This window comes from Elephantulus edwardii, unplaced genomic scaffold, assembly GCF_000299155.1.
Source record: "Elephantulus edwardii isolate Elephantulus edwardi_28Jun2011 unplaced genomic scaffold, EleEdw1.0 scaffold00037, whole genome shotgun sequence".
NCBI classification, from domain to species: Eukaryota; Metazoa; Chordata; class Mammalia; order Macroscelidea; family Macroscelididae; genus Elephantulus; species Elephantulus edwardii.
The window spans coordinates 2,653,872-2,679,287 of record NW_006399787.1 but is presented as its reverse complement, the minus strand read 5'-3'; the positions used below and the strand labels follow the sequence as shown (position 1 = coordinate 2,679,287).

At 38.8% G+C, this 25,416-nt stretch overlaps 1 protein-coding gene across 1 annotated transcript in view; it reads right to left on the bottom strand.

Annotated features, from left to right (window-relative positions):
• CEP128 (centrosomal protein 128kDa) overlaps window positions 1-25,416 on the bottom strand; it is a 597,902-nt gene that overhangs the window by 82,194 nt on the left and 490,292 nt on the right. The window contains exon 19 of the mRNA XM_006884767.1: window positions 9,093-9,116. Coding sequence (XP_006884829.1) covers window positions 9,093-9,116 — 24 coding nt within the window. The remainder of the gene's footprint in view (window positions 1-9,092; window positions 9,117-25,416) is intronic.

Genomic DNA, 25,416 nt, shown 5'->3' with positions numbered 1-25,416 from the left:
TGCTTTTCCTCCCCCATGTATATAAATTTTGTGCAACTAAAAATAGCAATAAGTTGAGGGAGGGGGGAAAATCTTAATTTTAATAGTGCTAGGTTCTTGTAAAATATGTTTTCATTGAAACAAAAGAGATAGAGATTGGCAAAGCCAGTCTTCATTGTCAAACCAATCTGCCAAACCAGGCTTACTTTCTGGCAAGGAAAAAAAAATCTGATTTCACTTTTCAATTCAACTAAATGTGGTAATATGTATCCTTTGACAACTATCTTACTCTTAAAATTGAAGAGCAGAAAATTGGATAAGGGCATGACTTCTGGCCAGAATTTGTTACCTAGATGAAATAAGAGGAGTGCTGGGAGTCTAGTCTGTAGAGTCTCTCCTAGTAACAGGCTCAGTATGAGACGAAGCTTTGCCATCCTTGCCTCCAAGAAGCACTTAGATTGCACTTTTCCCAAGACATATCTTTTGTTCTTTTGGCAATTCATAGGCTACTCTGTATTCTCCAACAACACAGATAAAAGGCATCAATGTCTCTTCTGTCATTCATCGTCCACTTCTCAGATACCCAAGTGACAAAAAAGATCACAGCCTGATTTAGACACTCGTTAGTCTTAAAACTGACATTGTTGCTCTTCAGGGTTTTTTTGGAGTGGTCCCTGACACCAGACTTGCCCAAAGTGAAAAGTCTGTTGATCTCTTGACTGCTGGAATCAAGAGTGTTGATTGTGGATTCAAGCTCCAGTGTACCAGAGATAATGAGAATGACACAGACTAGGGCAGGTCCAGGTCATTATGAGTCATACTTGACTTGAGGGCACCTAACGAAAACCACAGTCTGTAGACAGTTGTTGTTGTTAAGTGCAGTCAAGTTGCAGGTGACTCATAGCGACCCTATGAAGGAGAGTCCTCGACGCTTGGGTGCCTTTCGTCCTCTCTCCACGTTCATAGGGTTTCTGAAGGCAAGCTATTATGGAAGTGGATGCCACTCCTCCTTCCAACTATAGACATTAGTGATGCTAATTCGAAGGCCAAGCCTCTCTCTTGGTTTGAACCCATCAGTGATTCAATGGGAGAAAGATGGGCCGCTCCTCCAGGTTTACAGCCTTGGGAAAAGTATACAACATCAGCTATGAGTTGATTCTGACTCAGGAGTAATAGTGAGACCTTCAATTATTGTACATGAATGGTCTCTAGAATTTTAAATTCTTTGACTGTAGTCGAGTGTTAGTAAAGCAGTGGAAGAGGGAAGGTTTTTATATAAAATTATCTTCATTCCTCCAACAAAATTCAACTCTACCTAATTCAGAACATCCGTATCTAGCCAAAATACTCATATATCTAACATACCACTTTGTTCTTAACAAAAATACACCTGTAAAAAGAATGACAAGGAATCTTACTTCCATGTGTGATTAAAGTGGCTTTCTCCTTCATGTAGCTAGTTGCTATGGAGTCATTCCTGTTTTAAAGTGTCTCCCTGTCTGCAGAGTTGAACTGAGGGCTGTGACGTTTGGGAAATAGAAAACCAATTCTGTCTTGTGAGGTTTCTCCGGATGGGTTTCAACTACCAGCCATTTACCTAGTAACTGAGCACTTAACTGTAGAAAAATTTGCAGGAACCAAAATCTTAAATTCTCCCTTGCTTGGCACTCTGAAATAACCAGCATGTGTCTTTGCGCATGTGTGTACACTTAAGAAACTATTTTGTGAAGAAGATGGACATCAATTATGAAAGCTGAGACGGACTCTTGCAGGAGTTATTTTAGCAGAAAGTGTATAAAAAAATTGAGGAGATAAAAAATTATTCAATGAATAAGGATGACAGAGAAAGAATTGACACCTTTGAGCTGTGGTGTTAGAGAAGAGCACTGAGCATCCATGGATGGCCAAAGAACAAACAGATATGTCTTGGAGAAGGTGCAGTCAGAGTGCTCTTTGGAGGCGAGAATGGTAAAGCTTCACCTCACATACTTTGGGCACGTTGCTATGCTATTCCTTGGAAAAGGACATGATGCTGGAGAGGGTGGAGGGTCAGCGAAGGAGAGGAAGACCAGGTGGATTGACAAGGTGATGGTGGCAATGGACTCTTGTGTGTCAGGAAATGTGAGGATGGCACAGGATAGACCACAGTTCTGATCTTTTGTTCATAGGGTCGTTATGAGTTGTACTCGACTTAATGGCACCTAATAACAACAACAAAACTATGTGTACCTGAATACTCCTTGGAAAACTTAAATAGTCTCTGGGCTCTGTTACTCCAGTTTAAAGCTGTTGTTGTGTGCCCTTGAAACAACCTGACTCAGCTGTCTCTCCAGCTGGGAGGGTTTTCAGAGGCAATAAATTGCACAGAAAGAGATTGCTCAGCCTTCTCCCACAGAGCAGCTGGAGGACTGCATGTATTTGAAGAACAGCTTCTTACCAGAGGCCACCAGGGCTCCCAAGACCGCGCTTTAATTTATCAGCCATCGAATACTGACAATCATCATTAACTCTTTGTCCATATTAACCTGTGACTCATAGTGACCCTATGTCAGACAAAGCTTCAGAATCCTTGCTTCCAAGGAGCAGCCTGGTTTCACCCTCTCTAGGCCAAACCTATTTGCTCTCTTAGTAGTCCATGGTATATTCAATTCTCTTCTCCAACACCACAACTCAAAGGCATCAATTCTCCTATCATCTCTAGTCATTGTCCAGCGTTCTTAAAATAGCAAGTGACTACAAAGACCACAGCCTGTATCAGGCACACCTTAGTCTCCAGACTGATGTTGTTGCTCTTTGGAACATTCTAGAGTCTCTGACAGCAGATTTTCCCAATGCAATTTGTCTTTTAATTTCCTGGCTGCTGGTGCCAAGAATGTTGATTGTGGAGCCAAGCAAACAAAAGCTGTTAACAATCTTAATCTCTTCCCCATCTACCATGCTGCTGCCAATAGGGCCAGTGGTGAGAATTTTGTTTTCTTGATATTGAGCTTCAATCCAAATTGAAGGCTGCAGAAGTAATAAAAAGACATGCTAGCATACTTCAGTTCTTTTTTTAGTAGGGCTGGGGTTAAATATGTCATGATAAAACTGTGTGTATGTGTGTGTATACACACATATGAACACACTCAAATACTAGCCTATTATACACATACACACTTTAAACAGAGATAATTCTGAGGTTTTCATTTGCATTTCCATGATTTACCAATGAAGCTGAATCTTCTCCATGCTGTGTTTTTTGCCTTCAGTTGAAATGCTTATTCTGGTCTTTCCTTTCACTTTCAGAATCCTGTGCTCTCTTTTTCATCACAGTTCTAAAAATTCCTTTTATCTATTCCTCCTTTTCCCCCTGCTCCTGAGCCCTCGGCAACCACTGATCTTTTTATTATATTGTTTTGTCTTTCACAGAATGTGATTTATTTGGCATGACGGAATATGCAGCCTTGTGGTGCGGGTTCTTCCATTTGTTTTTAGCTGTCTTCATGTCTTCCTGTCATTCCCTCCCTTGTGGTGGCTTCATGCACTTGGGTGGAAATGCCCCACAGAGTTTTCTTGGCTGTAATTCTTTGTGGAAATTGTTTGCCAGACCTTTATTCTGTGTAACCGCTGGGTGGATCTGAGTCGCAAACCGTTAGTATAGCAGGCAAAGACCACTTGCACCACCCAGGATCCTTTCTTTGTTTATCATTATGCATTTAGAACACCTCCATGTCTCTACTACTTTTTATAACCTAGAAAGACTCCACTGGAGTGAGTTTATTCATTCACTTTTTATAAGTTAGTAATACTCTATTGGAGTGTGTTTATTCATTCACAGACTCTTGATTGTTTATAATTATTCACATTGATGAGTAAAGTACCTATAACCATTGGTGTACAGATTTCTGTATAAACATATAGTTTCAACTCACTACAGTAAATACCTAGTACTGTGAGTCTGGACCACAATAAGTATAAGATTGGGGGTTTTTTGTTGTTGTTGTTGTTATTTGTTTTGCTTTTTGTTTTTCTTTAAAGACGCCTGAGTGAATTCCAAATTGACTATGTTTTTTTGTTGTTGTTGTTGTGTACTGGAAAGTTGGAGCCGACCCATAGCTGACCCTCCAGTGGGTGTTCAGAGGCAGTAACGGCACAGGAGGACACTGCCCATCTTTCTTCTGTGGAAAAACTGGTGGTCTTGAATGCCTTTGGGATTGCAGTGCAGCTTCTTGCCACTAGGCAAGCAGAGCTCCTGCCAAACTGGAAATATTGTTACCATTTTATATTTCCATCAGCACTCAATTAGCATTTCTGTTATTTCATAGCCTCACTAGTAGTTTGTATTGTCAAGGTTTTGAATTTTAGTCATTCTAATAAGTGTTGAGTACTTCCCTGCTTGAATTGTCAATTCTTTAGTGACATATAAGGAGCTCTTATGGGACAGGCATGCAGGGATATTAACCAAAAGGTTGTGTGGCTTCCCGTGAAGTAGTCTTCTTAAGAAGGAAATAACTTTGGCTTTTTAGTTTGACAGATACATAATTTTGAACATATAACTTGTCTTCTTTGGTGAAGTGACTTCAGATTTTTTTTTTTTTTAACCATTTTGGTTTTGGTTGTTTTCTTATTGTTGACAGTTTTAGGAGCTCACTGAATATTTGGGGTAGAAGTTATTGATCAAGTAAATGTTTTGCAAATATTTTCTTCCAGTTTGTGGCTTGTGTGCACACTGCATGTCAACAGTGGGCCAAATAAATATCTATTGATTTAGCTTTGTTAAGGGTCCAGACTGAGACTCTCAATGAAGATTTCTTTTCAGGTAACCATTTACATGCAGAATCAACTTGCTATATTGTTGGCTGCAAGTTAGTCCTTCCCAGAAAAATTCATAGTAGTGAGGACAGTTTGCTAAAAAATAACTTTTAGAGAGGATAGTGCTTCTGCAGTACACTAAATAAAGTATTGATCAGAAAGATCATAAATTAAAGAATACATTTATGTGCCTCTTGGGAATTTTGGTCAATTTTTTGGTACTGTTTTTGTTGAGTTTTGTACTGTTTTGTACTGTTGATATCTGCGTTTCTAAGCATAACATTATGTGAGGGTCAGATACAGTTTAATTAATACTCATTCATTCTATAAAAATATTTTGACTACTGCACAACCCTACTTGCTGAAACTGAGGAGGACCTGACGCGCTTGCTGCAGAGGGTCAAGGACTGCAGCCTCCAATATGGATTGAGGCCCAATGTCAAGAAGACAAAGATTCTCACCACTGGGCCAACTGGCAGCATCAGAGTGGGCGGTGAAGAGATTGAGATTGTTCACAGTGTTAGTTTGCTTGGCTCCACAGTCAACAGTCTTGGCACCAGTAGCCAGGAAATTAAAAGGCACATTGCCATGGGAAAGTCTGCTGTTAGGGACCTCTCCAAAGTACTGAAGAGCAATAGTGTCTCTCTGGAGACTAAGGTGCATCTGATACAGGCTGTGGTCTTTGCTATCACTTGTTATATATCAGAGAGTTGAACAACGACTAAGGGGGATAGAAGGAGAATTGATGCCTTTTGAACTTTGGTGCTGGAGAAGAGTATTGAGGGTACCAGGGACTGCTAGGAAAACAAACAGATTCATTCTGGAAAGGGTGGCTCCCTGGAGTCAAGGATTCTGAGGCTCCATCTAACCTACTCTGGACATGTTGTAAGGATGGACCGGTCCTTGGAGAGGGACATCATGCTTGGGAGGGTGGAGGGATAGCACAGAGGGAAAGGCTCTCTATGAGGTGGATTGATTCAGTGACTGGGGTAATCGGGATGGGTGTATCGGAGACAGTGCGATTGGCACAGGACAGAGGAGGGTTTAGGGCTGTTGTACATAGGGTCGCTATGAGTCACAAGCGACTCGACGGCACATAACAACAACAACAACAACAACAACAACAACAACTTAGGCATATTCTGGAGCCCTGGAGATGTATTTGCAAATATAATGGAATTTTTGGTCCAAAATGATTGTTAGCCAGTGAATGAATGAGAAAAGTTGGGAAAATGGCCATGTGGTTGCAACCTGAGCACACAGACAATGTGGAGGGATGCTAAAGAAAGCAACTCATTACAAGGAACCTATCTTACTTTCAGGCATTAAAAACAATGAACGTTAAAATCAATGTAATGTAAATACTACAACAACTAGGATGATGCCATGTCAGTTGTTTGCTGATTTGCAGTATAATACCACTACTCCCAGTGTAAGATCTTATGCATCCGTCAAGTCACACCAACCAAATGCGCCGCATTCCCTGTGGTTTAAGTGCTAAGCAGTGAGATAACAGCCAATGATCTTGAGCTCACTTTCAGCATATTTGATTTTATGAACTATAAAACACTTCACCAGTTGAATAGTCTACTAAGTGTATTAAATCCATTCCATGTCATGCCAGGCAAAGCCAAAAGAGTTCATAATATTTGAGTACTAATATTATTACTGAGCATTTTAATTTTTATGGTTTTACTTATGATAATTACTTCAAATTAAAGCCATCTTGAGACAACTGCCACTGGAAAGAATCTAGTCTATTTAATCAATTTTATTTTACTCACGATGACTTTTTCTTCTTACCTTTGTTCCTAAGGGAACCTTTAGAGTAAGGCACTTAAGATTCTATTTCAAAGTACTTTGTTACGAAAGAGATTAAACGGACAAAAAGGACTCGTAAATATAAAGAACAGTTACATACTTTTGGTTGTTGTTGGCGTAATTTTCAATTTCACAAGGCATAGATTATAATTCAGATCGAATAAGAAATAGCAAATAGTCATATTATGGTAATGGTAACTTAATATCCATATGATGTTAAATAGTTCTACAAATACACACACATTCTTTCTTAATATTTACAACAAACTGATAAAACAGGTAAATAAGAGTTATTTTTACTGAAGAAAGAAGCAAGTGATTTGCTAAATGTACTATGTACATTTTTTTATACATAGAATCCAGCTCCTTGGACTAAAAATTCAGTTTCCACTCATGCTTTCAGAAAGAGCTTTTAATTCATCAGTCAAATCCGGTTGGTGAGCTACTTCTCAAAGGTAAGTGAGAGATATGTGAACGATCACTATACATTTCATTCACCTACAATGTCATCACACCACCACTTTCCAAATGACCCAGTTAGATATAAAGAGTAGCTTATTTACATGCTAGATTTAGACACTGTCAATCAAATCCCCACTTACTTACACAGCTCACTAAATATACTTTACTGGCAAGCATTTTGTTCTTTATTAACCTTTCTGTTTAAAGGTTTCTCACTCTGTTCTCACTGGAAGGTAAAACCTTATTTTCAGTAAAAAAAAGAGCACATTAGTGCTCCTAAATAACCTCCCTTAGTAGTTTAAAAGTATTTTCAGGGTCATTTTACCCATGAAAAATATGCATACACAACATATGCATCATAGTCTTTATATAATACTCTTCGGGTTTGTTTTTTTTTTTAAAGCATAACAGCCTGGAAAATTTTACTTTTAAAAAACACAATTAGTATTTGAATTTTGTAAATAAACTAGTAGAAAAAAAAACAAACAAAAAACCAAAAAATACAACTATTATGACAAAATAACATTCAAGCCCAAGGGTCGCTATTAGTCATCTATGACTCGATGGCACTTAACAATAACAACGACAACATAGAGCTACATTGGCCTAGTGGACAGAAAGTTATGCTACCAAGCCCAAGGTGGATGATTTTAATCTGTGGCCCTAAGGTCTGGTTTAAATTTACTCTTGTCAAACATTCTCCTAAGTGGTATAGCACGGGTCTGTGCATTGCTGTACAGAGGTAACTCTTGGTTACTGTGATGCTAAACGCTGTGACACTGGTATGCCAAATGTGATAATGGTTACCCATGGTGGACAGTGTTTGGTGGAGCTTCCCAATTAAAACAAGCTTGGAAGCAGGAGTGGCATCCACTTTCGAAATGGCTTGCCTCTGGAAACTCTGTGAACAGTGCTCAGGCTTTTCGTTCATGGGGTCGCTGTGAGTCGTCTACAACTCGATGGCACTTAACAACAACAATATGGTGATACTATAGTTTATGTTACTATTTCTCCAGTTTACATAGTTTTCATTATTAAAAAGGGACTATTTATAAAAGTAATTTAATAGAGTGACGAATAAAGTAGACTGTAACAAAACAGAGGAAAGAATTTACAACTTGTCCAAGGAGCCACTTATACTAGTTTATTCATTCTCTTTGATTTTTCCATGTTTATAATTAAAGTACATATAATTTTATTTCTTTAAGTTGTTTCTATTTAATATGTTATTATAAGCATTGTCCTTTCATCAAGGTATGTTGGGTGGAAATTCTAAACTTACCTATTATTTAACACTGAACAAGTTGCCCCTTCTTTTAAAAAGAAACACTTTAAAAATACATTCATATAGTTTACATTGAAAATATTTTTAAGTAGATTTTCTAAGTAAGGTTATTGAAAAGCTACTAGCTACTAGTTTTTATTATTTTCCAGATATTAGTGGAAAAACTCATTGCCGTCAAGTCAGAACACACCCACACCTAACCAGAAGGTTTTTAGAGGCTGTAAATTGCAGAGAGAGAAGCAGACTACCCATTATCCTCCTCTGGAGCAGTTCATGGATTCAAACTGCCTGGCTTTGGGTTAACACTGCAAAATCTTACTCATAAGGCTATCAGAGCATTTCACATTAGTAAAAAGAATTTTTTTTAAAGTCAAAAAAATTATGATAGTCAAAGACTTGGATCTCAATGAATAATGGAGCATACTTCTCAGTTTCTTATGAACAAGTTTTTTTGGGGGGATTGTAAAATATAAAAACAAATATAAAGTAATAATTACAATTTTCTATAAGTTAGTATACTTCCACATCAGCTTCCCTGGGAGAGCAGTGGTCACTCAAATATGTTTACATATTTTTGATACTTTGTGTGGTTTCTATATCTACATGCCCTTGAAGTTACAGTTTCAGTGATTTTTCTTTTCCATCTTAGATACAGTCTCAGTAATGCTTTCTGGCACTATTTCCTTTGTGGAGTGCTCTGGAATACACAACAGGAGACAGGAGTGATTTTGATAAAGAAAAGTCCCCCACTTACCGTTTCTAACGCAATTACCCGGTCCTGCAAAGAAAGCACAAGATATAATTATAAAACCAGAGCTAGATATGAAAAAAAAATTTCCTTAATTTCCCCATTTTTTGTTTAGCCTGCATTAGTAATAATTTATCAAAATGCAGAACAAAAATCAAATTCCTACTCAGATTGATCCCTAAGAAATGAAAAAATCATAAAAGAAACATTTTACCTTGCTCTCATCTCACCTAGTGTTAGGATCACAAGGGAAGATTAACTTTTAGGTTTAAAAGTAAAACCTATAAATTGAGGTATGGTTACTGAATGAACACGGCCTTATAATTTCTAAATTGGATGGACAATGTATCTGCACAAGGGTATATAAATGCTGATGGACTTGAATACATGAACCACTGTAAGACAATAGCAGCAATATGGTCTGGCTGGGAGGTAAAAGTTCAGACATAGTAACAACAACTTCACAAGGAAAATGACTAAGTATATGATCTTTGAAAACAAGGCAGGAAAAAACCAAATGGAAACAACTGGGCCACATGCAGTCGATCCTGAAACCAGATAGACCTTAACTGATGACAGTATCTGAGAAGGATTTACAGAAACCCTGGATTAAATGGAGTCATTAATATAGATTAAGACATATACTTTTCAAAAGTTAAAAAAATGCATTCTCCATTGTTATATTCTCAACTCTTTCCAGGGTTAACAGCTACAAACAGAAAGCCTTCACTATACAACAAAGGTTGTGTTTGAGAAAGTATAGGTTTCAGGAAATAGAAAGCTATCATTTTCCGAAGGGTCAGGGCCACATTTCTTCCTTCACTCTTGTTTTAAGAAGTTGAAGTCTCTGAAATTGTCATCTCTACTTTGCCTAATCAAATTTATCATTCGTCCTAATTGGGACCAGGAATTAAATGGTGAGAGAACACTCAGTTCTTATGTCTCGTGGCCCTGCAGGGACTCCAGAAGACCTATGACTAGGGTGGTGATGAACTTGGCCTTCACCAGCACTCAACCTCACCTACATCATGGAAGGCTCACATCTGCTCTGGGGCTTCTGGATCTCAACCTCCCCCTCTCAGAATCAGTGAGTGACTGGGTTGAACGTTCCACCCTCTAAACATCTGGGTATGTGAGTATACAAGGAAATTAGTATAGAAATGAAACACAAGTTCAAAGCAGCCTACTTTCAGTAAGAGAATCCATTTAATTGTGTTTTGTTGCCATCCTTGAGAGATCCTCGCTCCTATGATTTCTTTTCCATAAAATAACTGATTTCCTCCTCCCCAACTTGTGTACCGTTACAGCTGAGCACTTCATCATAAATGCACGTGCTGCCTCAAGGGTTCTGAGCCCTGTTTAGCGGGGATTTTATGCACAGCACATCTGAGACAAAGCCACACAGCACTGCTTTCTTTTCCTTTGCAGACTGAACAGAACCACTCATGAGATGCCTTGGATAGGCGATCTCACATTTATAGAAACCATATTAGAGTCTACGCAAATATCTTCAGTCTTCTTCGCACATTATGTCCTTTTAAACTGTGAGCTGTGTGTTTCTATTATTAAAGACAAAGACATAAAAAAAAAACCCCAAAAACCCAACAACAACCCAAACCCAAACCATTGCCATCAAGTTCATTCACGCACAGTGAAGCTGTTGGACAGAGTATTGCTGTTGTGGGTGCCAGGGAAATGGAACCAACTCCTAGCTGAAGCTCCAGTGGGATTTTAGAAGCTGCAGATCACACAGGAAAAGACTACCCATCTTTCTCCAGTGGAGAAGATGGTGAATTCAAACTGCCAGCCTTTGTTGGCAGTGTAACTCTTGACTCACTTTGACCACCAGAGCTGCCTACCAGGCAGCTCTCCTTGCTGTGTATTTTTAAGTTGGAACTGACCACTGTTGACCCTCCAGCAGGTTTTCAGAGGCTGTAAATTGCACGGAAGGAGACTGTTCATTGTTCCCCCCACAGAGCACTTTGTAGATTCAAACCATATAGCTCTCTACCTTGGCAAAGTGACTCCTTACCACGAAGCCAGCAAACTTGAGAAGAGGGCTTCCAAGGCTGAAACCTTTACTGAAGCAGACTGCCACATCATCCCCCCGCCCCCCTTACAGCAATTGGTAGGTATGAACTGCCAACCTTGTAGTTAGCAGACGGGACTTAATCACTGCATCATCAAGGTTGCTTTATGTAAGACTAAAAAAAAATCCTCAAACTTGTTGCCACAGAGCTGAAACTGATGCACATTTGCTGTTGACCCGCCAGCAGATTTCAGAGGCTGTAAGTCACTCCGGAGGAGACTGTCCATGTTTCTCCTGTGGAGCCTCTGGTCGACTGAAAGCACCAGAGAGGCTGCCGATCAGCAGCGCACGACCCACCTCTGAGCATCATCTTATAAGCATGCGCATACAGAGCTGGGTCAATAGGTAACTGCTTGGAATTTGGTTGTCTTAATTCACATCTCAGCACTGAGTAAAGAGAAACTAACTGAACCATAATTTATGTAGTGGCTTCAGTTTATTTAAATATACCTCTCATGATGGCAAGAAGTTGTGCTTCAGTCCCTGTCGCACATATGTATAAAAAAGAGCTCTGGTGACCTAGTGGAAAGAATCTGCACTGCAATCCCTAAGGCACACAGTTCAAGTCCACCAGCCGTTCCAAGGGAAAAGAATGGGCAATCTCCTCACCTGTGATTCCTGTCTCTGAAAACCCCCTGCAGCGTCAGCTAGGCGTCATTTCCGACGTGAGAGTACACCACAACAACAGTCTATAAAGGAAGTTCTGGCAGCTGAGTTGTAAGAAACTGCACTCTAATCCCAAAGGCACACAGTTCAAATCCACCAGCTGCTCCACAGAAGAAGGATGGGCAATCTCCCTGTGTAATTAGCTGCCTCTGAAAATGTACTCAAGGATCAGCTATGGGTCGGTTCCGACTCGATGGTACACAATACAAATTTACAAAGATTCAACAACAATAGCCTATAAAATTACAGACAAATAAAAAAAGAAAACATTTGCTAAACATCAGTATATAATACAGTTGGATGCAAATTATTTAAGCATTTGTGGTTTTTTAAAATTTGTTTAGAATCTACTTTCAGTTCAACACTGTACTGAGACTTTTAATATAAAAAATTCACAAATATTTTTAAAAAGGAATTAGAGAAATACATCCAGTTTTTTAACCGGATTTCAATGGACTAATTAGCCTAACTAGTCCAGCTTACAGAGGAGCTCTGGTGGGCTTGTGGCCAAGGATTTGTACTGCCAGCCAAGGGAATCCACCAGCACCTTCAGGAGAGAAAGGAGGACAATCTCCTCTGGTGTGATTCATATCTCGGAAAAAAGTGCTGGAGGGCGAGCTATGAATCGGTTCCTATTTAACGGCAACGAGTTGAGTTCCTGTGTTGGGTATAACAGCTTATAACAGAGAATAGGCATTATTGCCGTTTAGGGAGATATGCCTAAACTCATAAAGGGTTTCTCTCTTTTTAATCTTAATTATAAGGTGTAAATATAAAGAAAGCACTCCAAGTTCTTTCAAACTTATTATTTGTATTTCAAAATAAGATACATTTTTTTAAAATGAAGTTGTTCCTTTTACTTTTCACACACCATATTTTAATCCTGAATGTAAAAAAGTTAAGCAAGTTATGTAAATCTTTATCCTCATATTATTTTGTTAATAAAACATAGTGTTAACTTCAGCTAATACTGTGGCATCAATGCAGCCCATAAGGAAAAAAAATGCCAGTATATGTTCTAAAATTGTTGTTGTATGCCATCGAGTTGCTTGAGACTCATAGCTTAGAATAATATAATTATATCAAAATAAACTATCTTCCTTCATTCCCCCAACCTTCCTAGGGTTGCAGTTGCAGTATTATTATTATTATTAATCTCTAATTTTCATTTCAAGAGATATTTATCTTCGAACTCAGCCTGGAGGCTCAACACCATCTCCCCACCTCAGCCCTGGCCCCTGAAAAGAAAGGAAAATGGCAAGGGAGGGGAGTTGGGGGAGGAGGAATGGAGGTAGAGGATCATAACCTCTAGAAGTTATGAAGAAACTGTCACAAAGTCACGTTCGTTCAGGTGGTTGTAATAAATCAGTGAGTCACATTTTTCGACTTATGGACTTGAGTTTGACAAGCACTTGATCTTCCCATGAAAATACATGTTCTGAACACACACACACACACATACACACAAATAGGATGTCATATATATTTTTAGGAGAATCATAAACTCTCAAAAGCTCCACCCACGAACCTCTCTTTTTACTCTAAATGAAAATACTTGGAATAAGATAGAGAATGTACAAATTAATTCACTAAGTGAAAGAAATATATTTATCTCTCTTCTATAAATATTTCTGGATAATTATCATCAATTACAATGAGTGAAACAACTGTGAGTACAAAGATCCAAGACACAGGTGAAAACTATAAAATGCTATGGCGGCCTGAAGAACGAATGTAAATCAGAGTTTCCTTCAGTCAGTCTAAAAAAAGACAATGTTCAGGTCAAAACCTTTGTGTCTGTTAGTGTACACATGCGTGTATGTGCGTGTGTGTACTTAACTAGTCCTGCTTCCATTACAGGTTCATTTTGTCAGAAGAGGGAAAATTCCAAGAGAACGATTTTTGAGTTTACTTTTGAAAATAATGCTGTTAAGCAGTATATCTTAATTTATTATGGACTTGATGTGTCAAGGGCAGAGGGTCTTATTTTAAAAATGGCCTACTGTATGTGTAATATAAAAAGAAAAGCCTTTACTTGTGTTTATATATTCATTTACTTTTTGGTCATAGTGGGATCTCTACTGGAATCCATGATTGACTCAAGCAATATTAATTAGTTTCACTGAAGCTCAGCAAATATTTGTAGGCTACACTAGGATCTGAGTGCTAAACCGATCATTGGTATCTGAACCCTTGGCTGTTAACAGTTGATGTGATACCACCGAGCCAATCAACTCCATTGAGCCATCCTCTCTCAGAGAGGAACTGAAATGCCTATAATCAGGCTTCTTTGCCTCTGGTAAGTATAGTTGAATAGGTCTAGTAACTTAATTCACCACAGTAATGCAGCAATTTCCAGGAAAGCTTTAAATATATCCATTAGCATATGAAAAAGAACAAGACTGGCATAAAAAAATATAACAAGAGTCTGCAACTCGTCTAAGGAGCTCGAGGAGTGTAGAAGAACTCTAGAAACTTGTCTGAGGCCAAAGGGTTGATGGGCACATCATTTTAGAAAGGTCCGCAGTAAGGATGCCTAGAAGTGCTCTAGAAGCATCAAGTCTCTCTTCAGGAGAAAACAAAATAATCCATTTGCTTCATCCAAAGGCTGCTGCATGCCAATCTTCCTGCCGGCATTAACCGTTCTTAAGCAGAACTCACATTTCACCTGTTACCACCTATAAGTAAGATGGATAATGAAGGGAATATGTACATTCCCTGGGCATTTTCCCCATGACAATCCATTGCATTTAACACACTGTCAATTGTTAGTAAATGAGTTGGGAATAATCTCCTGTGTATTCTTCCAAGCTTCAAGATATTAAAGTTCAGAACGCAAAGAAATTCCCTTCCTGACCTTGCTTCTTTTAAAATGAGAAGTCACTTTAAGGTTCCTTCTTCAAAGCACAAATGCAATGTGGAGTATATATCGTGTGTGTATGTGTGTGTGTGTGTGTGTGTGTATGTATGTACACACATACAAGATATAGACATATACAAAAAGAATGATTTTCTGGAACTCTCATTCCAGTGAAACTGCCTGTAACAAACAGGCTGTGTTGTTGTTGTTGTTGTTTAAGTGAGTGACATCTGAACTGGAAAGCAATTACAAATTATTTGCAGATACAATAAAATCTAAGATGATAGTTAGGGGCAAAACAAATGACAAGCAATGTAATTTCCCAGATTAATGGTCCCCATAGAGATGCTTAGAGAATAGTAGGGGCAAAACGTGAGTCATGGGGAAACACAAAAACCCTGAAACCAACATAGCATATATGTTTCCTAGTGAGATTAGTCATCTATCAACTGAATATGCTCTGAACTGGGAAGCAAATCCTGGTGCAATGGTAATTATGACAACCTTTAGAACATGGGCAGGCTTGTATTACAGAAAACCTGGGGAAAACAATAGGTTGTGCTTTATTTTGAGTTCTCCACAGGGATATTCATCTGACCCTAACTAACATATCCTCAGGAGTCTAATGGGACCCTGTAAGGCTAATATCTCATGCGCTTCCTTCAGGGGCACATATCTTCCGGGCTTCCAGGTGAAGAACACTTAAAAGCAGAGCCACATCACCTCCAATTATAGTAGAATTGCAGCACTTCACTGTTGACTACTGGGCCTATCACTTGGTCTAGTCATTAAGTGGCTTAAGCAAATTGTTCCCCTTGGGAATGAAAGTGCTCACCTTTGAGTAATTCCGGTAATCCAGATCCCAATTTACCTGTAAACTCAGTACTACTCAGTATTCTTCAGGAATTCAAACACATGACCACTACCTTATCGACTCGCTTCCACTTCTCATTCTCACATCCCATCTGTGTAGTCAGTCACCTCTCACCAAGCATTTTATACTAAAGTGATAGGTTGCCAGTATAGACAATGAACACATAAACAGAGTTTTAAAACAGTATACTTGACTGATAGGAGGTAAGTTTCTCCCCTTACTAGTTTGATTTGACTTCAATAAAGACCCTTCTTCTTCTCTACTCTGCAACACAGAAGAACATGAAGAATGGAAAGGTGGCAGAAGCTTTAAAAAGAACATGAGTCCATCTGCACACCAATAATCAATGGGACACTATTAGTACACTACAAGGTAATGGAAGTAAAATGCCCAAGAATTTAGCTTTTAACTGTACTCCTGGGAGGCATACTTGAAGGCTGACGTATCTCTTATGTCCTAAAATAAAGCAGATGTATTTTGATGCTAAAGTTCTAAGATCCTACATACTCCTACCTATGAAATACTTAACTGCTTTTTCTTCCAATTGAGCTTCACTTTGATTTTTCACTGCAGTATGACTAGCATCTTCCCAAGATGGAATTTTAAGCAGTAGCTTCGGCTGTTTGAAAGAGACGTGAGCAAAGAAAAAGAAAGTTGGAAAGCTCTTTTATAATAAAGAGTTAGGAAAAGTATTATAAATACCTCTACAAAATAACACTAATAGGTCTACAGTTCTAGAAACAAAACATGTTACATTTCTCTATATAAAGAATTTTATATCTTTTCTTTCTATATATAAAGAAATATAAGACTTTTAAATTGTCCCTTCAGCTTTTCCTTACCCAACTTAAAAGTCATAATGCTGGGGAAATTATTATTTTGAACTTAAAACATTTTTACTCCTTAGGACTATAAATAAAGAGCCGTGATTTAATTCAGTGTGACTTCAATTGTGTTCCTTCCAAAATCATCGCTAAAAGTTAACTAAGCCTAAGGTCTGTCTACAGTCTCAAGAATGAAGGAATAAACACAGGAACACTTGTTAACAGGCACACCTGGGCAGTTTGAGTGGTAATGAATGCTACTGTTAACACTCACATCCTCACCTGTGGGTAACAGAGAGCTGAGCCAGTGTCATTTAAAAAAAATGTTCAGGAAGCCTCACTATTCAAAATTATACTTTCCTTCCTGTTGCCAAAGTATTTCAAATTCTCCCAACAGTGGCTTATTCTTTGAGGGAGAACTCTGCAATTTATTTTTTGACTCACCCCACTCAGTTCATCTTTCCAAACGCAAACATTCCTGAGATAGATATCCAGTAAAGCAGCTCCTTCTGAGGCAGGGGGCTTGGAGGGTGGGTGAGAACCGAGCCAGCCTCCTGCTTGTTTTCACTTGGTCTCACAAGCTAACAATGGCTTTTCTACTCTTCATTGGTTGAAAAATAAATTCAAAGTCAGATCAATGTTTCATGGTAAGGGAAAATGATATGAAATTTAAATGTCTGGGTTTATAAATAAAGTTTTATTAGAACTCAGCTTCCCCTCTCAGTTTACATATCATCCATAGCTGCTTTTATGCTAAAAATGGCAGATGTAAGTAGCTGCAAGGGTGGATATGAACAGCAAAGCCCAAATATCGAGAATCAGGTCCGTACAGGAAACTCGGTCATCTCTGTTATAAGGTGGTGTTGTTGTTATGTGCCATCGAGTCGTTTGTGACTCACAGCGACCCTATGTACAACAGCCCTAAACTCTGCTCTGTCCTGTGCCAATCGCACGGCCTCTGACACACCCATCCCGATTACCCCAGTCACTGAATCAATCCAGCTCACAGAGAGCCTTTCCCTCCTGTGCTGTCCCTCCACCCTCCCAAGCATGATGTCCTTCTCCAAGGACAGGTTCCTCCTTACGACATGTCCAAAGTATGTTAGATGGAGCCTCAGAATCCTTGCCTCCAAGGAGCCACCCGGTTTAACACTTTTCAGGATGAATCTGTTTGTTTTCCTAGCATTCCATGGTACCCTCAATACTCTTCTCCAGCACCATGGCTTCAAAGGCATCAATTTTCCTTCTTTTCTCCTGGGTCATTGTCCAACTCTCTGATGCATAACAAGTGATAGCAAAGACCATGGCCTGTATCAGACGCACCTTAGTCTCCAGAGAGACACCATTGCTCTTCAGTACTTTGGAGAGGTCCCTAACAGCAGACTTTCCCATGGCAATGAGCCTTTTAATTTCCTGGCTACTGGTGCCAAGAGTGTTGACTGTGGAGCCAAGCAAACTAAAGTTGTGAACAACCTCAGTCTCTTCACTAATGGTTATAAGGTGTATATATCATATAATAATTGTTTACTGACTCATGAAGGTGACCTTGTGGCCAATCTGGAGGTTTTTGTAAGGCGAGGATTCAGTGAAAATGCCAACGAGAGACAGCAAATTGAACCGCCACTGTACAAGTTCTACCAACTTTAAGACAAGATTGCATAGCTATAGATAGAATATCCAGAATAGAAAATGTTCAGGCCAAGTATGCCTATTCTAGTCGATCCAGACCTCTTCTCCATCTTTCCATCTTTCTTCCAAAGTCTGCCTTTACTCTTTTCTTGGCTTCTTGCTTCCCCCTCTCTTGCTCACGTTTATTGAGATCATGCATGAATCTATTCACATTTATCAGTCCAAGTACCACACAGGAGATGAAGCACACAGCTGCCAACACAGAAGAGAAGACCTTGGAAATAACACTCCAAAGGAGAAAGAAGATAAAGGGGAAAATAAGATGCTCGGGGACTGTGACAAGGGCTGAAGGGGGAGTTTTTCTTTAAACAGTTTGGCCAGTTTAAGTTCCCATGAAGAGGTGGTTGCTAAGTTGAAACTCAAAAGAGTGAAAATCGACCACCAAGTGAAGAAGTCATGGGTAAAAGGAGACCAAATAACACCTGCAAAGGCTGTGGGGCAGGTAGTACAGGAACCAGGACACACTGGTCTGGCTAAATATGGAAACATCTCTTACATTACCAATATCACAATATTAAACACTACTTCCTGAAATAACATAATTACTATCCAAACTGTATTTTTCTCCTCTATCTTCATTTGAAGTTCATAAAAATTTACCAATAGTTGAATATTATTAATTCCACTCATTTAATGTCAAAGAAACACAAAGACATTGATGTGTCTGAGTTCACACGTGATTAAATGAAAGGGCTTGAACAAATGTCTGACTCAAAGGCATCTATACTTACAAAACAAATGAAGGTTCACTGTGTCTATCTCCTCTTCACAGCTCTGCAAAACACAGCTAATAGAAATGCCACAGGCTGAGAGGATGGCTTTATGAGCAGACAATAAGTGCCTTTTGATAGTGATCTTGGCTATTTTGAGTGTGTGTGCATGTCGAAGGCTGGAGATTCCACTGGAAAATGGTTGTGGAGGCTCTTTCTCCATATTCTGCATGCCAAGACAGCATCCCAGAACCTCATCTTTAATAGATGCCAGGTGTCAGTGCAGCAAAACACACACTATATCTCAATAAAATTTTAGTGCTGGAATAAAAAATGTTGCTGGTACACATTTTATATTTCACTCTATAATAAAAACAATTATAATCTTGCCATATGCTTTTCTTATGGTACAACTCCTTTCGACTTCTGGTTCTGACATCAGGCCAGCTGAAAGTGCACACAGTCAATATTACTGGCAAAAGACCCAGATAGTAGAAAACAATCATCTATAGGTAATTAGTCCATGAGATTATGAAGGAAAATTGCAACTCTGTTGTGCTGTTCCCTCACTCCTTGTGGAACTAGGCTACAGAAGTTTAAATCCACCTCTGAGGCCATATACGGTCTTTCCCATTCTATTTCATCTATGATACATTTATTAGTTCTCTTTAAACAATGTAAGAGAGACATCAACTGTATTCAGGATGGAGTAAAGGCATAGAATCTCTGGTTGCTAATACTCTTCTCTTTCACATTAAGAGCACATCTGGAAATAGATTTTGAAACCAAGAGACGTCAAATAGTACTTATTAACAAACTAGCAAGCCTTCACACTTCAAAAAGTAAACATTAGAAAATTAAAGGTAGACTAGTGAGTGGAAAACAAAGGAGTTTAGTATCCGAATCAATTTTCAAAAGCAAAATAATCACTGATTATGATGAAAAGACAAGAATCCACAGAGAGGTGCTTATTAGCATCACTCTCCAGGCGCATTTTAGCTTTATCACTTTCTACCCAATTTAAAATTTATGGAAAGTTTTTCAATGTTGTCTTTAATTGTGCCAGAGTATTTTGAACTTGGTTTAAGACTGAAATGGAAGAAGCCCGAGGAGGGCTTTCATAACAACTCTCTTCAGTCTGTTTATTTAAAACATGATGAATAAGCAAAAAGTAAAGGTGTGGAATGGAAAAAGAAAAATGACCCCTTCTCCTTCCTAGAAGTGCTTGAGATTCTGGGTTGCACATAATCTTGCACCAGGAATTAAAATCTTCCTCCCGTGCCAACAGCCAAATAAATTATATGCATTCACTGTCACAGTTACCGTGTGCATGAAAGCTCAGAGTTTATGGATTCGTAGCAGTTTCTAAGCTACTGCAAGGGAGGAAGAATTTTAACTATAATTAAGTCCCTAGCATTGCCTGTGATATTGTGGTTGTTATGTGCCATCGAGTTGCTTGCAACTCATAACGACTCTATGTACAAAAGCCCTGAAACGTGCTCTATCCTGTGCCAACCTGTCTCTGTCACACCTACCCTCATTATCCCAGTCACTAAATCAATCCATATCATTGAGGGTCTTGCTCTTCTGAGCTGTCTCTTCACCCTTCCAAGCATGATGTCCCTCTCCAAGGACTGGTCCTTCCTGGCAACAAGTCCAAAGTATGTCAAATGAAGCCTCAGAATCCTTGCCACTAAGGAGCAGTCTGGTTTCACCCTCTCCAGGATGAACCTGTTTGTTTCCTGGCGGTCCATCATATATCCAATACTCTTCTCCAGCACCATAACTCAAAAGCATCAATTGTCTATTATCCTAAGTCATTGGCCAGTTTTCTAATGCATAGTAAGTAACTGCAAAGACTATGGTCTGGATCAGTCTCCAGACTGATGTTGCTTTTCAGTTCTCTAGAGAGGTCCCTGACAGCAGACATTCCCAGTGTAATTCGTCTTTCGATTTTCTGGTTGCTAGCACCAAGAGTGTTGACTGTGGAGCCAAGCAAGCGAAAGCTGTTAACAATATCAATCTCTTTACCATCTATCATAATGAATCTTTGTTTTCTTGACGTAGAGCTTCAATCCATATTGAAGGCATCAGTTCTTGACCGTCTGCAGCAAGCACTTCAATTCTTCCTCAGTTTCAGCAAGCAGAGTTGTGTCATCTGCATAATGTAAGTTGTTGATGAGTCTTCCTCCAATCCTGACATCACACTACTCCTCATACATCCCAGTCTCCCAGATAATCTGTTCTGCATACAGATCAAAAAAGTTGGGAGATAGGACACATCCTTGGCATATACTCTTCCTGATTTTCAACAATGCAATGTCTCCTTGCTCTGTTCTCATAACTGCTTTCTGGTTCAAGTATAGGTTTCCCATAAGTACAATCAAATGTTCTAGGATTCCCATTCTTCTCAGAGTTGGCCAATAATATATGCCCTAAAACTCTTATCATTTCTTACAGTAACTTTTTAGGAGATAGGGGTTAGTATTTTACGAATAATGGAGTAATACATTTGCTAATGGATCATTCTGGCAGAGAAAAATAGAATTATAGGGGAAGGGGCAGACTATGAAACTCCTAACCTTGCCCCAACAAAAAAGTGTTGGGAACTGATTTTCCATATAGATTCAGGAAGTGTTAGAGTCCAGTGGTAAGTGAACCAGGCAGATGTGAGCTCAGCCCTGTAACTTACTCACTGAGCAAGTTATGATCTAAGCCTTAGTTCTTTGATATGAGAAATCAGATTAGTAGAGCTGTTATAAGCAATGAGCATCATTACATATTAAGACGTCTTAGTGCGGTGTGTGACATGAAACATAGCTAAGTAGATATTAATATCATTTATTAACTGAGTGCCTTTTTTTTTTGGTCCCTTCTCCTTTGAACCACAGATTGTCATCACCTTTTGGAACCACTTTATCACAATCAAGACAGGACTTAACGTGTACTAAACATGTCTTTGTTAACAGCTTGAAAAATAATATTAGTGAGTCATCAAGACCTCAGGCTGGGGAAAGAAGTATTTCTGTACATTGTGGAAAGTTAAAAGGATCCAGAGCTTGGAGCCTTAGAAGGAACAACTATAGTTTTAATAATACCCTGTTAATATTTAGAACTTTCGTGATTGTTTTATGATTGAATGAACATTTGTTCCAACCAGATATTTAATGCTTCTGAATACTAGCGTTCAAATCTGTTCTTTTTAATCAATGCTTAACCTATTGCTTTTCACAGCTGTCACTGTTATTAGGAGACTGGAGTGAAAATAAAGAAATCTGATTATTTGCCCAAAGTTTGGCACACAACTAAGACCGTGACCTGAGAAGAATAAGCAGGTGTACATCTGGACTATAGTATTGAAGTTATCACTTAAACTCTGCAACCCAAATGAAACATCCTCACATTCTAAGGTTAAAATTGACTTGGACATGAAGCAAAGATGCCCAAGCAAAATCCATACTGTGAAATATCATAATGGGCTGAGACAGATTTTCATTTTTTCACAAGAAAACATAACCTGCTTTTTCTATCAGACACAATACCCATGGAGATCAGAGGCTGGAATGCCACAAAGGCATCACAGGACTGACTATTTCTCTAAGATTTGCCCGATGTAAAGACAACTGCAGAGGGATGGGGTATGAAGAGAGAAAGAGAGACAGAATAATTGTACACCAGTTGGAAAAATCTGTGAAAAACAACTCAGTTCTTTTTCAGCACCAAGTCTTCAGTAAATTTCCCACAACAAGATAAAATCTGGGTTTGCAGAGCTCACACTGAAAAGACAATGCATTTTAAAAATATTTCCAAACAATAAACACATCTCTGTTTGGTTTTGTTTTTCTTTTTTTAAGAAGCTTGACAGGACTCAATGAGATTGCTGAGTATGGAAGACTTTGTGCATTGCATCTTGCTGGATAAACAAAAACCGCCATGTGTTTATATTTCTTTTATTCTCAAAAGTAAATGACCTAGTCAATCAACTCCTATACTTTCAGACACAAGAATCCTTCACTCTCAGGGTATTCTATTTTCAAGTTTAACTCTGTCATAAATTTGGCACTAGAATTAAGTTGCAAATTTTAGGTAAAGCAGGGTGATAAAATTTAATGGCCACTAAAATTTCAAGTGGAATCTATTTCACTGAGCCAGGTTCCTTACTCTCCAGAGGCCTTCGGACACAGTAAATTAAAGTGTGTGAATCTAATTGCCTGAGACCCTGCTTGACCCTAAGACAGATTGCTAATTTTTTATCTCCGTTGAGACCTCATACTAAATTTTAGACTTGATAAGCCTTTTTATCTTTTGAGAAAATAGAGATTTTAATGAGTCATTAAGTCACCTGGTCTTGAAAAGGCACAGGGTTGTCCAACCCTTCCTTGTCTACCATAATAACCCTTGTTTTGTTCTGTCTGTGTCTTTGTTTAGAAGAGTTCTATGATGTGTCAGAAGAAGAGATGCAGATACATAGTGATTAGCTTAAGGCCTGAAGAAGCAAGTAGGGAAGAGTAAGTAAGTCTGCATGCCTTACATTTCAGTGCAAAGAATTAAAGACGCTCCTTTACAGCTCCCGTGAGTCATGCTCGGGTACTGAACTACTTTCTAGTTTAATAAAGCCGAAAGCAATCATTCCCAATTTATCAAGTTATTCAAATTGGGACTTCTAAAAATGTACTTTAGTATCTCCCAAGGAAATGAGATTTGCTGGGGAAATTTAAGAATTGCTCCTATCAACCTTTAATTTGTTTGAAATCTACAGTTGGAGCAGAGAACCCCATTTTATCCACACTATCTTACCAAAGTAACAATGACCTCTTAGCTACGCTGCCCCTGCATTTTCCCTATAATCTTTGAAGATCTCCAATCCTCCTCCCCTGTGGTCTGAAAAGTTGTAAGTATTCTGTAGTCTGACAGAAATGACTGACAGGAAAAACATTGGCACTGACTGTTCTGTGAGCCTGTCACTAGCTCAGTTTATCTCCTGGTTGTTTATCGCGAGAACTGGCCATTGATTGGGATCATGGAGAGGTTAATATACTATCTTTTCAGCTTCTGCCAAGGCAATTTATTTGGCCATGCCAGTCAAATTCTTGTCTGGTTAATCTCCAACAGCCTGCCTGCCAATTCTACATTGGAATTTTCCTCTAAATTATGATAGTCCTCTATCAACAGTTAAGGAACTCTGGTGTTGCAATAGTTAAGTGAAAGTGTAGAGGTTGAAATCCATATTTTTCTCTGCAGGAGAAAAGACCCAATGATCAGTTCCCATAAATATTGTAGCTTAGTTCAATCTACTTGATAGCATACAATAACACATTGTTGCTGTTGTGTGATATTGAGTTGGAACAAGCCCATGGTAGACCCTGCAGAAGGTTTTCAAAAGCAGTTAACTGCAAGGGTGGAGTCTGCCTGTCCTCCTATGGAGTAGCTGGTAGATTTGAACCACATGCCTTCAGGACTGCAGTGCAGCTTCTTTCTACTAGGCCACCAGTGTTCCGTTTATTAGGATTGTTCCAAAAGAACGAAAAAGTAAAGGTTTTGTTTTCCTCTCTAAACATTCTACTGCATGGAGACTCCATAAGAAGCTAGGGAAAAGATTATCTTTTCTTTTGCCTAAACACCAGTAGGATGGTAAAACAAAACCAAGCATCTAATGGAAGAAAAATTAAATGAAATATAATTTGAAAGACAACATGACTTTAATTCCACATAGAATATTTGAGGAAACAGTTTACTAAATGCCTCTGGAAGAATATATTACTTTTAAAAAATACCTTCCAAAGCAACTCCAATGCCATTTAGTGGATCTTTACTCCGACAGACCTCCTATTAGGTTTCTGAGACTATAAATCCTTACACAGTAGACAATCCATTTTTCTCTTGTGAAGCTGCTGGAATAATCTGAACCAGCAACCTTTTTGTTAACAGCACTGATGAAACACAAGCATAGCTATTTCCTCAATTAAACAAAGGGCATAACTCATTTCTAGTATCAAAGAATGTGTGTGGGGGAAAAAAGTAAATCTTCACATAATCTCTTTATCACATTTGTTTCTTATCACCTTTTTACTACATTCTATCTAGAGATGAAGGTGTGCTTGATCCAGGCCGTGGTCTTTGCAACTACTTGCAATGTGTCATAGAGCTAGGCAATGACTATGGATGACAAAGAAGAATCAATGCCTTTGAGCTGTGCTGCTGGACAAGAGTACTGAATATACCACAGACTGCTAACAGAACAAACAGGTTCATCATAGAGAGGGTGAAACTAGGCTGCTCCTTGGAGGCAAGGATTCTGTCTGACATACTTTGGGAATATTGCAAGGAGAAACTAGTCCCTGGAGAGGGACATTAATACTTGGAAGGGTGGAGGGACAGTGCAAGAGAGGAAGACCCTGGATAATAAAGATTGACTCAGAAACTAGGGTAATGAAGGTGGGTGTGTCAGAGACAATGAGATTGGCTCAAGATAGAGAAGAGTTCAGAGCTGACATTCATTGGCTCCCTATGAGTCATAGGCAAAGTGATGGCACATAACAACATACATGCTCAAAGATATAACACTTCCTTCTGTATAATCTACCTTAAATTTAAACGAAATTTTCTGGACGCTTCTGG